Source organism: Carettochelys insculpta, chromosome 2 (assembly GCF_033958435.1).
Source record: "Carettochelys insculpta isolate YL-2023 chromosome 2, ASM3395843v1, whole genome shotgun sequence".
NCBI lineage: Eukaryota > Metazoa > Chordata > Testudines > Carettochelyidae > Carettochelys > Carettochelys insculpta.
This window is the reverse complement of record NC_134138.1, coordinates 218822082-218837546: the sequence shown is the minus strand read 5'-3', so window position 1 is coordinate 218837546 and position 15465 is coordinate 218822082. Positions and strand designations below refer to the sequence as shown.

The window sequence follows — 15465 nt, the reverse complement described above, 5'->3', positions numbered from 1 at the left end:
TAAAGAACTGAATTGCTTGGAAGCCTTGGGCAGGCAAGTACACTCTTGCCGATACTGAGCTGAAAACAAGCCCCTGTGAACTCTTATCTGCGTAGGCACCATTGCTGATTTCTGTAAACTGACAATGAGGCCCAGAGATTGGAACATCTCCATGGTGACAGATATCATCTGGAGGACAACTGACATGGAGTGCCCTCTGAGAAGGCAGTCATCCAGGTATGGGACTACACAGGCATGCTGACACCACTGCAAGGGTCTTCAACATAACTCTGGGTTCTGTCGAGAAGCAGAAGGGCAGTACCCTGTATTGAAAGTGTTCTCTTCCCACTGTAAACTGGATGAAACGTTTCTGAGCCGGGTGAATTGTTATATGAAAGTATGCATCTTGCAAGATGAGGGCTGCAAACCAATACCCAATGCAGCACTTATGGAAGCAATAGTAATAATTTTGAAGCACTGTTTGCGGAGGTAGCAGTTGAATGCCCATAGGTCCAAGATGGGATTCCATCCCCCATCTTTTTCTCTGTAAGGAAGTAATGGGAAGAGAAGCCTTTCCCCCTGAATTCATGAGATACTCACTCCACCACTCCTATCTCAAGGAGGTGGTCAACCTCTTGTTTTAACAGGGTCTTGCGGGAGGGGTCCCTGAAGAGGGACGGGGTGGGTGGAGTAGTGGGTTGTATTGCACGGAACAGGATGGACACAGCTCTCTCAGACTATTTCCAGCACCCACTTGTCTGTAGTGATCTTTGACCACTGATGGTAAAAGGGGTATAGCTGGTAATGAAAGAGATGTTGAGCTGGTGGTTCACATTGGACCATAGAGATGATAGCACAGACCTCAAGAGAGGAGTCAAAGTTGCTGCCTTGGGTTTTGTGGAGGTGGACTGCATTGTTGATAACGCCTTTTAGATGGCCTATGGAGTTGTCTGGATTGATCATAGCCCCTCTGCTGACAGTGCTGCTGCTGTTACTGGTAATTGTATCATCTTTGATGTGGGTAATATCTCTCTCTCATATGGTGGAGTACACATCTCAAAAGCTCTGTGTTGTTTGAGAATCTTTACTGAATGTAATACAGTATCTGTAGCTTCAGCAAACAATTTGCTTTTGTCAAAAGGCAGGTCTTCAACCTTGCTCTGCAATTCTTTGGGTACCCCAGAGGTCTGGAGCCCGTATACTCACCTCATAACCACAGCCGTCACCATGGAATGTGCGGCAGTGTCAGCGACATCTAAGGCTATCTATGCTCCTGTACGAGATGCTGCATAACCCTCTTGGACAATTGCCTTAAGAATAGGTTTCCTGGAATCTGGTAAGTAACCCATGAGGGTTGTTAGTTTTGTAAGTGAAGTTATGATTAGAAAAATGCACAGCATAGTTAGCCATGTGCAATAAGAAGGTAGAAGAGACAGACTTTTCTCCTGAACAGGTCCAGCCTTTTGGCATTCTTGTCAGACTGTGGATTTATATTACAGATTGGGCCTGTGAGATGGAATTGATGGCAGTGGTGGACAGGTAATTGAATGCCTGTACCCTTGTCTGGATTCAGGAAAAACATCTCTAGATCTGCTGTGATAGTGGTATTGCTGCTGGTGACCCCTGTAGGTGTGAGGGTAGCAGCATACTCAAGTATCTAGGGATGAGGAGCAAGAGATATATCATCTCCTGTATTCATGATGGCAATAAGAGTAAGGCAGGTATGACAACCTCAAAGACAGCGGAGGTGAAAGGCACCTGCGCTAACCAGGGCTGTAGGTTCGGTACGGTGCAGTCACTCTGACAAAGGCGGTGGTCTCAGAAATGGCAGTTGAGGAGATATTGGACATTGAAATGACGGTACCATGGGAGAGCACGGAGACATGGGTTGAGGAGAATGTCAGAATTGGTGAATGAGGTGATGGGGTACAGTGCCGGGCCTTGGTCTATGCCTTTTTCTGTTCCCTCCAGGAGTTGGTGCCTATTGGCACCATATGCAGTGCCAGGTAAGTCAGTAGAGGTAGCTCTGGTGCCATACTCGGTGCTGAGGCTGTCCATGCCACTGGCTCAGGTGCCGGGGGGGCGGGGGGGCACGGTATGTGGCGCAGGTGGCATTTCTGGTGCCAATTGATCTTCGTGTGTCAGCACCAATGAGCTCCGTGATTCTGGGCAGTATTCTTGCATCAGCACCGGTGGAGCCGGTTTCTTAGACTTAGGCCACTTGTCCTCCTTAGTTAGCAAGGAACCTTGGCTCTCAGTACAACTTGTTTTGTCACTAGATGAAATGGGCAAAGATAAAGTCGGAGATTATTTCTTTTTCTTATGGCCTTCCAGGGAGACCAATTACACCACTTAGAGTTTTTGACCTACTGCGAAGCCTTCAGGTGCTGGCTAGTCTGTGGTATCAGGCTGGAGAGCTTTTTCCAAAGAGAATCATTCTCAGTCTCATTTGTCTGGTCTTTTCTAGCTCTCACTGCAAGTTTAGAGCAATGTGGGCATTTGTGAGGCACATGGGACTCTCCCACACAGCGTATACCTTGAGTGGCCTTCCAAGGCCGGCATTGCCCCCGGCAAGAGCCACACTTTTTAAAACCTGATGCAGGCATTTCAATGGAACAAGGCAGCTGTTAACAGTTTAGCTCTTGGAATTGCAAATATGGCGGTAACACAACTACTAAACGTACTAACTACTAGAGAACTGGTTATACAACTTTATAACTATTCAATATAAAACTACTACTATTAGAAATTTGTTAGGAACTATGAACAATACAGATCAAAAATTGCTTTTCAGATGTGCTGCTGAGGAGCGCAGAAGACTGTCTGCAGCCGAGGGCAGTTGAAAGGAACTGGCTCAGACTGGACTATGCACATGACTAGAAGCATGCAAAGGGCCTGACACAAAGTCTGTGCATACACAATCCAAGCAGCAACTGCTTTGCAAATCTCCAATCTGCAGTACCGGGACTGGCCCGACACCTGATATGGAGCACCCATGAGGACCACCCGAAGAAGTACCTGAAATTCAGCACAGTTATAAGTGTAAAGTAGACAAGACCCACATATTTAGCATCATGTTGCCATTGGTGGAGTTGCGTTGTTAGTAAAAAGCAAAGCAAATTTTCTCAGTGTAGTCTAGGCTTACAAATCATAGCCACTGTTGGCATGCTTACAGACATTTGTTGCAAAATATGTTTATTTGTAGTGTAACTAGGAAATGGCCCCAATAAATACCATATGTAGAGCCTATGGTACACATGTATTGACTCCATGCTACCCATCTTAGTAGCATGGTCAGTCCTATTGCCATTTTAGAGTCTTTGTTTACATACAAATGTGAACAAATGTTTTGCAAAGTATATTCTCACCACTCAAGATTTATTTCAACAAAAGATGTCAATGAGGCAAAACTGCTATGAAAAATGCAGAGTGCTAAAATATTTATAAATGTACACAACTTTGAAAAACAAAACTCCAGTTTGTTTATTCCAATGGCCAAAAATATAAAACACAAAACGCAAATTCATGGTTTATATTTTAGTAATATTAACTCAAGTACAATTAAAACATATTTTACTATATAAAAAGTGAAACACTGCATTACCAAAATATATGACAGAAAAATAATCACACAAGCTATGCAAAACATGAAAAATAGACAGGGTGGTACTTTCATTTAAACTTCAGCTTTCAAGTTAAGTCTGAGAATACCTCAGAACTGAAGCAGTTATTCCATAGACTTGTGGTACTAAAATATACATCTAGTCCATTGTTGCAATCTTTTAGAAATGGAGTTACACAGATACAAAATCCATTGTTACATATCATATATACACAACATTTTAAATGTCAAAAAAAACAAGCTTTGACTAGATATCTGACATAATTACTAAACTATAAACTTGTAAAATCTTTATGATAATCAAAAAAGGAGCCAGGTTACCTCTAGAAAGTTTTTTTTTTTTTTATTAATTTTTCTAGCAGTATGAAATCTAATAACTGTTAATGAATGTCAACATTTTCTCAAAAAAAAAAAAACCACTACAGAACATGTTTACACAAAGAGGTTAGAACATTTGCACAAAAGTGTACTTGTTCTAGACAACATGAAATCATTGTTCACTGTTCTCTTTAGGGCTCTGTCTATACATGCATTCCTCTTTTGAAAGAGGTATGCAAATGAGGTGTCAGATTTACACATCTGACACCTCATTTGCATATTCTTTCAAAAGGGCATCTTTCGAAAGAAGAAAAACAGTGCAAACACGGTTCTTTTGAAAGTAAACCCTATCTTCCAAAGAACGCTTCTTCCCATAAAAAAGGGGAAAAAGGTTATTTTGAAGATGGGGTTTACTTTCGAAAGAACCGCATCTACCCTGTTTTTCTTCTTTCGAAAGAAGCTCTTTTGAATGAGTATACAAATGAGGTACTCTACATGCAAATCTGCAGCTCATTTGCATTTTCAGTTTCTCTCATTTGTACGCCTCTTTCAAGAGAGGAATGCAAATGCAGACAGCCTAAGTAATCAAATACTTTGACATTAGATTTTGCTGTGTTACTGCAGCAATGGAAACCTTTCCATTTTCTTTAATAAAATGGAGTTTAAACTTGAGTGTAAACATTATATATTTTTTCTTTAGTATCACTTGTGCAAGATTGTTGTTTTTACATAAGATCTCTTTTTTCCCCTCTGCAGAATTATGTTAAATGGTAATAACACCTGAAATGCATTTATTCAAAATTAATTAACATTTTACAATAAGGGGTAATTTCTCACAACTACAATGTTTACCTTTAAGAAGAAAACCCTTAAAATTCTCAATGCAAACTTGATTAATAAAAATTTAAGTTTTAAAACTCTCAGGCCGTGTCCACACTAGCCCAAATCTTTGAAATGGCCATGCAAATGGCCATTCTGAAGATTACTAATGAGACGCTGAAATACAGCACCTCATCAGCACGCCGGCAACCGCGGCTCTTCAAAATTGCCACGTCTCGCTGTCACACGGTTCCTCCAGATGGGGCTCCTTTCCGACAGGACCCTGGGAACTTCGAAATCCCCTTATTCCTATCAGCAGATAAGAACAAGGGGATTTTGAAGTTGGCGGGGTCGTTTCGAAAAGGAGCCCCGTGTGGAGGAGCCACGTGGCAGCGAGCCGGGGCCACCAGCATGCTAATGAGGCGCTGAATATGTATTTGGGCTAGTGTAGACATAGCCTCAAGATTCACTAATTACAATGACGTCTGGGTGGATTACTAATTACACAATAGCCACCTTGGTGGATATTTGGACAGTCTTAAAACACCAAGCTAAACACAGTTATTCCTACCTAAAATCTTTCCTAAAATTGTTTAAATAATACACAGTTATACATTTAAATACTTATGGTTATAAAAAGGTTTAGAGTAAAATTTCAGTATTGCCAGGACCTACGTTGTGGCAGTTACACAAAATGTGCTCAATAAATAAACCATACAGATAGGCTTAAAGACTTATGTACATAAAGCTGCATGTGTAAGTAGAAGCAGTAGCCCTTTAGTATGAAGAACTCTTCCCTTTAATCACATTGGCTATGTCTACACTAGCCAAAAACTTCGAAATGGCCATGCAAATGGCCATTTCGAAGTTTACCAATGAAGCGCTGAAATACATATTCAGCACTTCATTAGCATGCGGGTGGCTGCGGCACTTGGAAATTGACACGGCTCGCCGCCACGGGGCTCATCCAGACGGGGCTCCTTTTCGAAAGGACCCCGCCTACTTTGAAGTCCCCTTATTCCCATCTGCTCATAGGAATAAGGGGACTTCGAAGTAGGCAGGGTCCTTTCGAAAAGGAGCCCCGTCCGGAGGAGATACGTCAATTTCGAAGTGCCATGGCCACCCGCATGCTAATGAAGCGCTGAATATGTATTTCAGCACTTCATTAGTAAACTTCGAAATGGCCATTTGCATGGCCATTTCGAAGTTTTTGGCTAGTGTAGACCGGCCATTTACTTGTAAACCATAAAACCTTATACAAATTCTATTGTATAAGAGAATTTTATCATTTTGTTTTAACATTTTACTTAAGCCACAAAGAATAAAAAACCCACAAAACAGCCAAAGTTAGAATGATAAATGTGCAAGATAGAAAGCAATTTGCCCTTTTAGAAATACTATCTGATTTGTAATTTTGAGAACTGCCAAGTGACAGCTTTGTAAACATTAACTTACTCATTTGTATCCCTGGCATTTTAAATACACTTCTAAAAAAAAGAGTTAATTACCTTAATCTGGATGTCACTTCAAATTTAAATGGCTGGCTTTTCCAGTACAGTAAAATCTTGTCTACCAATAATGAATCAAAAAAGACTTTTTAAAAAATTATAAAAATGTCTCTAGAAAAGAAACTACTTCAAACATTAATGTGTTCTTGCAGATAATCCATGCTTAATACTGTCTTGATAAGAAGTTTACTGGAATTACATTTTAAATCATTTAAAATCAGTAAGCTGTATTTCAACATAAAGGTATAGTTCAAGTAAAGAAATTTTAAAATTTTATTAAACTACAGCCTGGGAGATAAGAGGAAGGCTGTGTGCTCTGTTTAGTGAAAGCTAGGAAAGGGTCTTGTGCAAAACATTAGTGGACATCTCTTCTTTGCATCCCAGGAGGAATTTCAAATTATGTTAAATGCAGAATGTCTGTTATGTAGCTTTTACATAATACCTCTTACTAACTCCCCAATACTTTCCACTGCCTGGTGAGCTGAATGCTATTAATATGCAATGTCTGTAAATTAACAACATTTAGCACATCACTCCCACTCTAAATGGTGTACACTATCTGCAGCTTCTAGAACAATGAGACATTGGTTACATTTATTTTTCTTTGGCTCTAAAGGACAAAACTCAACTAGGGACAGTCTATAAGAGCTTTAGTCCTTGCTCTGTGCTATGAGGCCCTTTGACATTTTTGGCTTATACAGCAAATTAACCAAAGAGATGTGAATACTCATGAGTGGGTAAGCAATAGGGATGTTAATATTTACCTGGTAGGGGCTGGAGTACTGCCATCAGCAGCTTCCCTGGGCACAGGGGGAGGGCACTAAAGGGGGAGAGGTAGCTGGGGGGGGCCTGCTTCAGCTGAGCCCCCACCACTGTGGACAGGGGCTGCTTTGTCCCATCTGGCATATCCCCACCTATGGTGCACCTGGGGCTGCTTTGGTTTCCCTACCAATACAGTTAACCAGTTAACTAATTAAAAGGTGTTTTAGCTCCCTAATACACCATTAGGCTGCCATTTTACTTTCTCCCCTTCCCCTGAGAAAAGACCACAGTTACACTATATAAAAACTCCCTTGCTTTTTGATAAGCAGTTATTGCCAGCTTCTCTCCCCGCCATTTGTGTGCAGCTTGCAATCAATAAGCAGTATTAAAGTGATAAATATATGCTAATAAGATTTTTCAAAAAACACTACTGCAGCGTTCGTGACACTCCGGTGGGTCCATAGGCCCTGCTAATCAACTCCTCCCCCTCCCTGGGCTAAAGCAGGCTCCCCACCTGCTCTCATTTTAGCAGCCATTTCCAGAAGCCAGGCAGGTCTCTGTGGCTGCTAAATGCACAAGCAGCCAAGGAGGCTCTGCATGCTGTTCCCATGCGAGTATGAGCACCACAGCTACCATCAGTCAAGGACTGCAACCAACGGGAGCTGCAGAGGCAGTGGCTGCAGGCATGAGAGCAGCATGTAGTGCTTCCCTCTCTGCCCATTCACGTAGGGGACTGCAAGAACCCAGCAGTGTCATTCTGATAGGTGCAGTTAAGTGCTGCCTGGACCCTGCACCCTAACCCCCTCCCACACCCTGTCTCAGCCCACAGCCCCCTCCCTGCACCCTAAACCCTCTTCCCTGGTCACATCCCAGAGCCTGAATCTGGATAGAGCTCTCACCATTCCACCACCCTAACACCCTGCCCCAACACACGCGGCAGTGGGGGGGGGGGGGGGGGGGGGGGGGGGGGGGGGAGAGAACAGGTGAGCAACAGGCAGGTGGGATGGAATGAGTGCATGTGGGGCCTCAGAGCAGATGTGTGGCATCAGTGAAGAAGCAGGGCAGAGGGTCCCTGAAAAGTTTTCATTCACAATGGGGGTCTTTAGGTCACTAAAGTTTGAGAACCACTGCATTACCACAGTAATCTTAAAGCATTTGATATTTTGTAGTTTCAAACTAGCAAAATAATGGTGCCTGAGTTACATGTTACGACATAAATAAAAGTTACAACATTACGTTACAATGTAAATTAGTCATAAATCACAAAATCATTTCCCTTTGTGCTTGTACGATTCTTAATTTGTACATGTTCCTTTGCAATATTCTCCTAGTCTTCTTATCTTAAAACACAATATTCCGTAAAAAGGATGTGCTTGAGTCAATGCAATAGGTGTCAAGATCAGCATAAACATACTTAATCATGAACATATTTTCCCACACAGTGATGAAAAATGCTGATGATAACTTTCTAATGAGTAGCTTTGTACCTGATCCCTACAATTCAGATAAGAAATTGGAGTAACTACAAGTTCTGACAGAGCACAGTAGCTTGGAGCAGGTAGGGGGGCAGTCTGGAGGAAGGATTTGATCTTTGTAATTCTGCATCCCACCATACCATGGAGGAAATGGGGAAAGAGACTGGAAATAATTTTTTTAACAACAGCCTGACTATCCTGGATCTTCACACTTTTTACACATGAACACACTTGACTAAACAATTTTTCAGTTAATGCAACTAGGGGAACTTGCTGGAAGCTCTTCTAATTCACTCATCAGAGCTGATCACAGTATTCCAGCTGAAGAATATTTGTTACCAGTGGAAGTGTGAGCCAGAAAGAACACAAGAATCTCACCTTCCACACTCCACTTTAGTTTAACAGGACTCATGGGATTTTATTGTTTGTGCTTTTCAACTGAGCACATTTGGTAACTCTCAGAATCAAACATGGAACCCAATAAGTGCCATTTTTAGAATCACTTTTCTGACTATTATATTTTTGCAACAGAAAACTCCTGTACCCAACACTGAAGTGGTGCTCCTAGCTGTAGCCCTATAACGAAGTACAGTTCTCACAGAAACATATTTTCTCTGGTATGATCTGATGTTGTGATTACGCAGTAAGGACCTATTGCAATATCATCTAAAATTTCATTCCTGAGTCACAAACTCCTGCTAACAGAAGACTTCAGTCACTAATGAAAAGAAGTAACTGAACAGATACATCCTGAGATAGAGTATTCCTTTTTCTCTGGAGTCTATATTTTGTAATACAGAGATGCACAAAATGCCAGCATGGCCAAAATGGAGCCTCCCAACGTTAGTTAACAAATGTTTATATGCCCCTACGAAAACAACCAAAGTGTAAGTATAAAAAACAAAGGACCTAAGAAAAAAAATAACCTCTAGGTTAACAACAGTTAAAACAATGCAAAATATTTAAAAATTGTGATCTAGACACATTGTCAAATGCAAACCAAGCTCTAACAATAATCAAGAATTTGATGCATTAGATGTAATCAAGGGAAGCTGAGGAGCACAAAGTATAACACTATCAACAGAATCGCCAGAATTTCCATACTGGGCAAAACTGTCAGACATTAATCTGTTGACAGAGTTATACTAATACTAGGAGGTCGCTGCTGAGTTGACTGTTTGTTTGAAATGGGAAGGTCCACTCTTTCTGCCCCATAGATCAATTTTTCCTCCTGAAGACTACATGCTGAAAACCTATTTGCTTCAGTACCGCTTCCGCTACGATTATTTGGAACTGTGATACCGCTGACCTGCTCAAAGGATTTACTAAAAACAGTTGTAGTAGTTCTAGCTAAACTATGACTGCCAGGCTTAGGCAGAGACTGGCTAGTAGTTAACGTTAGTCTCTTTAAAGACAAAAGATCTAAGTTCTCACTCATGGCTCTCTGAGTTTGTTTTCGGGAGAAGTCTTCTTTGCAGGCTTCCCCAGAAGCTTCTTTTTCTTTCCCCGCAGCTTTGCTTCCGCCAGACCTTCTTTGGCTCTTCCCTAAAAGGATCTTGCTGCTGGTGTTGTTACTGTTTGATAAGGCAGATTGGCTTGTGCTAGAAGTAGCTCTAGAGTAAAACCCTTCATCAACCTCAGATACTTCTACCAGTTCTTCCGGAATTGCTAAATCGGCATTATCTATGCAAAGGAAAATGAAAATAATTAATTAGAAGATGTTATTCATATTGGGATTCATTTAGATGTATACAGTTAGATTTTGGCATTTTCAAATATGAAGCAATAAAGCATGGAGCAAAACAGAAAAAATTAAACACTTACCTATTACACTGCATTATAGAAATTGAATCATAATTTAAATTGCATTAAGAAAAGTTGCATTTGCTAAACCAAGAGACATGCCTGCATATCATTTTATAGTGATTTTGAAAAAAGGACTATTATTCATGCAGAAGATTAGGAACAGATCAGAAAGATACTACAAAGAAAACTAAAAAAAAAAAAGATACAAATTCTAATATGTGCAAGTGCTTCTACATACTATTTACAAAGCAAATCAGTCATGAAAGTTGATTATTAATGATAAAAAAATACTCATTACGGCTCCTGGAAGTTTAGAAAACCCAACAGTGTTTACATTTTAGGTCTGAAAGGTCACTTTCTGCATTAACTGTTAGTTACTATAACTAGGTTGGAAACTTAACACTGGAGCATGAATGTCTCAGCATCATGAAGGTGTTTCAAGTGATATATGGGAGAAAAAACTGTAAAGTATACCGAAATGCTTTTTGAACTAGTTGGAGTTGACCACTTCACTTCCTTGATAATTTAATTTGCAATTCCAACAAATATGCAAATCCAGAATTAAGAACAGGAAAGTATTTTCTGTAAGTGCACATCTCACAGTGTGGTTTCCCCAAGTTATGTCGTCACTGTATGTGAACTGAATGTGCAGTGCATGCATTTGTGTTTTTATTAAAATGATAACATGCAAATATAGTAACTGCAGACTGTAAATTTCCAAACATGCAGTAGTGACCGTTTCAATCAATGGTACCTTAGAGTGCAGCTACAAAGTGCTCTGCTAAAACTGCACTCTGCCAGATGAGTTTATTCCATCCTCCATCATTTTTCTTACAGATTTTTGCCTCCTTATTTCTGGCATGCCTTTGCTGTCAGTTCTAGGATCTGTAGCTGTTTCCTGCACACCCTGTATATGCTGAGAATCATTCTCTGCTAGTGCTCTGCTTTTTTCCCCATTACCGGTTCTCTCTCCAGCCACATTTGTGACACTAATCTCAGGTATGACAAAGTTTCCCATTTCAGAAGCATCATTACCAGTCTCTGGTTGTTCTAGAAATGAAGATGGATAAGAAAGAAAAAAGATGTCTGAAACAAAAATATAAAACAGAACATGAACTAGATGGCTGAAGCGTTATGAATAAGCCAGATGTTCACACATTAACTTTTTGTTAATTAGCGGTATTAGTGAGGATGAGATTGAAATACTCCATTTCCTTTTAAAGGGACATTCGCCCAATGCTATGCTGTGCTGTGCTCTCCTCCGATTTCCTTTTTCTTTCAGTGTTAAAGTCTTGAAAGATGCTCATGAAACATGTATTCTTGAAAATTCAAAAAAAAAAAAAAAAAAAAAAAAAGCATATGCTAAAATAGCATCAAAATTGACTTCAGCTTTTTTTCTCAGATTTCAGATGTGGTTTAACAACGTGTTTCTCTCACCACGCCCTCAAAAGCCAATTTCTGAAGCTTTGGTTCAAATGACACTTTCAGTCTACACATTTGATGCCACAGGAATTAACGCACATAGCTGCCAACAATACGGGATGAGATGGCAAAAAAAAAAAAAAAAAAAGCCACATCACATTCTGAAGGGTCACTCTGTCGTTTTTGGCATGCTAAACAACAGCTGGCATGCTTCAATATTATAAAAGAAACCAGAACAAAAGTATTTATAAAGCTACTACAAATCTGTTGTTCTGCATTGAAGACCTGAAAATATTAGGCAAGCGGTGCTAGAGCTTCTCTCCCTATTCCATTTGCTTTACAGTTTTTTCCTTAAATAATATAGCTAACATTTAAATAACTTTTAAATCTTTCATGTGACAGTCTTCCTATTTTTTATTTATAGTTGAAGAAAGAACAGCTTTTACACATCTTTTAAATAGGACAATAATAAGGACTGGTAATGCGAGAAATTCTTTTGTCTTCCTGTAAATGGTCAGCCTAAAGGCAAAGTCAACAGCAACAATAAAAAGGCAGGTCATGATTTGATGAACAAATAGTGGCCTGTAGCAGACAGAGACCATGATATCTATCTCCCAGAGAACAGACCAATTAAAAACTTTCAGCTTTCTTTTTAGGGAACATGGTTGGGAGAGCTCATCTTCATGCATCAGTCTAATACTGAGTGGGAGGGGAAAAAAAAAAAAATCTAGTAAAAGAGGATAAACAGCAATGGAAAAAAAAGAACAGGATAAAAGAATGGACAAGAGGAAAGACAATGCCAATACCACTGATAACAGTCAGATAGGCACCAGTGACAGTAAAAAGACTACCTAATCAGGTGAGGACTCTGGGTGAAAGCAGACAAGGAACAAATGAGGACTGTACACCACTGCAAGGAGTCTAGATAACAAAATGCAGGAACTAGAACTACTATTGCAAGTGAGGCTATACATTATATGGATAATGGAAACTTAGTGGAACAGTAGCCATGATTGGAATACAAGTATTGAAGGCCATATACTATTTAGAAAAAAGAACTAAAAACAAGGGTATTTTTCTTCAACTGAAATTACATAAAATGTGACAATTAAATGAAGGCTATTCACTAGCTTTTTCACCATCAATACAGAGACTGGAGTAATATTTGAAAACATGCTAAATGATACACATATCTTTCTCAAAAGATTTTATTTACAGAATAGAAATAAGTTATATTTTACACTGAAATTGGTACAAATTTTCTACAGTGCATTTTATCAAGAGATTGTTCCTGAAAAGCAAATGTTAAAATAAAACTAAGATTATAAAAATTATAAAATGTCATGCCAGTAAGAAATTATAATCTAATATTAAATAAGACCTTATCCTTACTAACCATACAACTATTTACACACGCTTGTTTTCTTATATTGGAAAATTTATTTAAAATAATTTTTAAAACCCCTATTGAAATATTAGTGGTAAACAGTAAATTATTTACATATGTAAATACACTGTTAGAATGCACTTTTCTGTTAAATTTACAGTTCCTGCTCTAGGATGTCTCACAACCCCTCCCATGCTCCTACTTCATAGTCTTCCATTTTGTGTGTGTATGACGACTAGGAGGAGATGATGGGAGAAAGAGCATGCAAGTCATAGTATTAGAAAGTGAATCAAATTTCAATTCTCAGGTTGTTGGCTCATAAATGTAACCATTCCATATGAGATCACTACATCAACCTTAAAAAAAAAAAAAAAAAAAAAAAAAAGAGAGAGAGAGAGAAGCTAGCCATTATCAGAATTAACCAAAGAACCTTCCAGGCCTTGAAATTAGAATTTACACAGCAGTATCACCAGATCCATAAGGAGCATATTTAACCCTCAGCCAGTCCACAGATTTTAATTACTGAACAGGCTTTATGCTGTCAACAGCCTCTCCAACTGCAAATACTGTCTACAGCTATGTAAGATCCTTTTTGACATTTCATCTTGAGCCAGCTGAGTTATGTAGCATTATTTTTTTAAACTAACACAGCTTTTTGGAAGCACTTGTATCTCTCTATGGCTATGTCTACACTAGCCCCTGCCTTTCGAAAAGGGGATGCTAATGAGGCACTCCCATAAATATGCAACGCCTCAACATAATGGCAGCCATGGAAATTCGAAAGTGCAGCTTTCGAATCATGCACTGCCCGTGTAGACGGGGGCCTTTCGAAAGGACCCTCTAGTCTTCAAAAGCCCCTTATTCCTAAAACCAAATAAAAAATTTGAGTAAAGGCACTCCAAAGGGACCACGGCTACACTCATGCCAGCACTTCGAAGTTTGAAGCTTTGAAGTTGCCATGGCAGAGAATTAGCCTAATGAAGTGCTGCATATTCACTGCAGCACTTCATTAGTAATCTCCCATTGCCCTGACTAACTTAACCCCTTCGAAGTTGGGGACAAGCGTAGACCCAGCCTATATGATGTAACTACCAGCAGGAATAAGATTTTGGGTAATAAGCATATTTTGATGAACTTCAGACCATGCATCTCCCAACCCCTACTCATACACTCATCTAATCGCCTATAGCAAAGAAGAATTGAGAAAGCAGCTTGTCAGAGTGTGCGTCATTTGTACTCCAAATACTTCAGTAATGAGGAATCTATTTAAATCTCTATTTTTGCATTAATACATCTAACTTGTCAGTGTTTTTGCTAATCTGAAAACTTCCTTAATTTTTAAAGGACTAATATCAAGTTTCAGCTGAGGCTAACTTTCTACTCCTGTTGAGGCAGGCATACTAAACAGAGATATCTAAGAAACGGGGTATTAGGGGCACCCAATTATTTTTAGCTGAAGCAAGATTTGGCTACACAATTATTTTCCAGGAATGCAATGTTTCCCATTAAACTATTTAGTGCCACCATCCAAAGTCTTAAATTGTAGTTTCCTCCCTGAATCAAATGGAGTCTTCACAAGAATTTCTTTTTGGATCAAGGACCTTATTTTTCTTTTAAATCTTACCATCATTCCTTATTTGAGTCACAGTAGCTGCTTAGAATTAGATTAATATTATGCTTCTAATATTAACTGTCACACTATCTCTTTTCAGAAGTGAACAGCTTTTTCCATGTTTTATGGGAGTTTTATTTGTCTACTAACACTATCAAACCTCTTGCCTTACTGTTATCTGCTGCAGCAAATACTCGTCCCACCCAATGTATCTTGGACTTCTCCATCTGCATGAAGCATGATCCCTGCAATAAGGTAATACCAAAGTATGATTTTTGTAACAATTATCTTTGCATGATAGTCCGTACCTTCAAAAATGCATAAAATAAGATTAATTGATATTGGCCCCATTATAATCCATGTTTTATTCTGCAATATTAAAAAAACTAAAGTAGAAGACAATAATAGACACTCACATTTGCCTTCAGCTTCTCTCAGAAAGAAGCAACAATAGATCCACTGTCTTTGCTCTACCCTTCCCTTCATCATTGAGCTTGTTCAAGTTACCAATACTAAAACCACGCAGAAGAGGAAGATTAAAGACAGTATGACAACTGGCAAGACAATGTTCAGAGCTGGTTTCTTGATTTAAAAAAAGCTCAGTCACCATCTGCTTAAGGTTTGCTGGTCCACTTACTGATTTCAAGGAGGCTGACAAGGCTCAGACAACAGCAAATCCTGCCTTATTTTTTTATGCCAATTGGAAGGGGCCAGTACCATTTTGCACACTGTAAGCCAAAATACTCCCTTGCACT

The 15465-nt window shown here is 39.5% G+C and overlaps 1 protein-coding gene across 6 annotated transcripts in view; it reads right to left on the bottom strand.

Moving 5' to 3' along the window:
- Window positions 1-7962: 7962 nt before the first annotated feature.
- The window catches only part of HYCC1 (hyccin PI4KA lipid kinase complex subunit 1), a 90181-nt gene continuing 82678 nt past the window's right edge, over window positions 7963-15465 (bottom strand). For 4 of the 6 annotated variants that reach the window (XM_074986175.1, XM_074986177.1, XM_074986176.1 and 1 more), the window contains one exon: window positions 7963-10166. In XM_074986175.1, coding sequence (XP_074842276.1) covers window positions 9607-10166 — 560 coding nt within the window. In that variant the 3' untranslated portion in view covers window positions 7963-9606. Of the gene's footprint in view, window positions 10167-11043; window positions 11376-15465 lie in introns of all 6 variants that reach the window. The other 2 variants (XM_074986179.1, XM_074986180.1) reach the window with 2 other exon arrangements.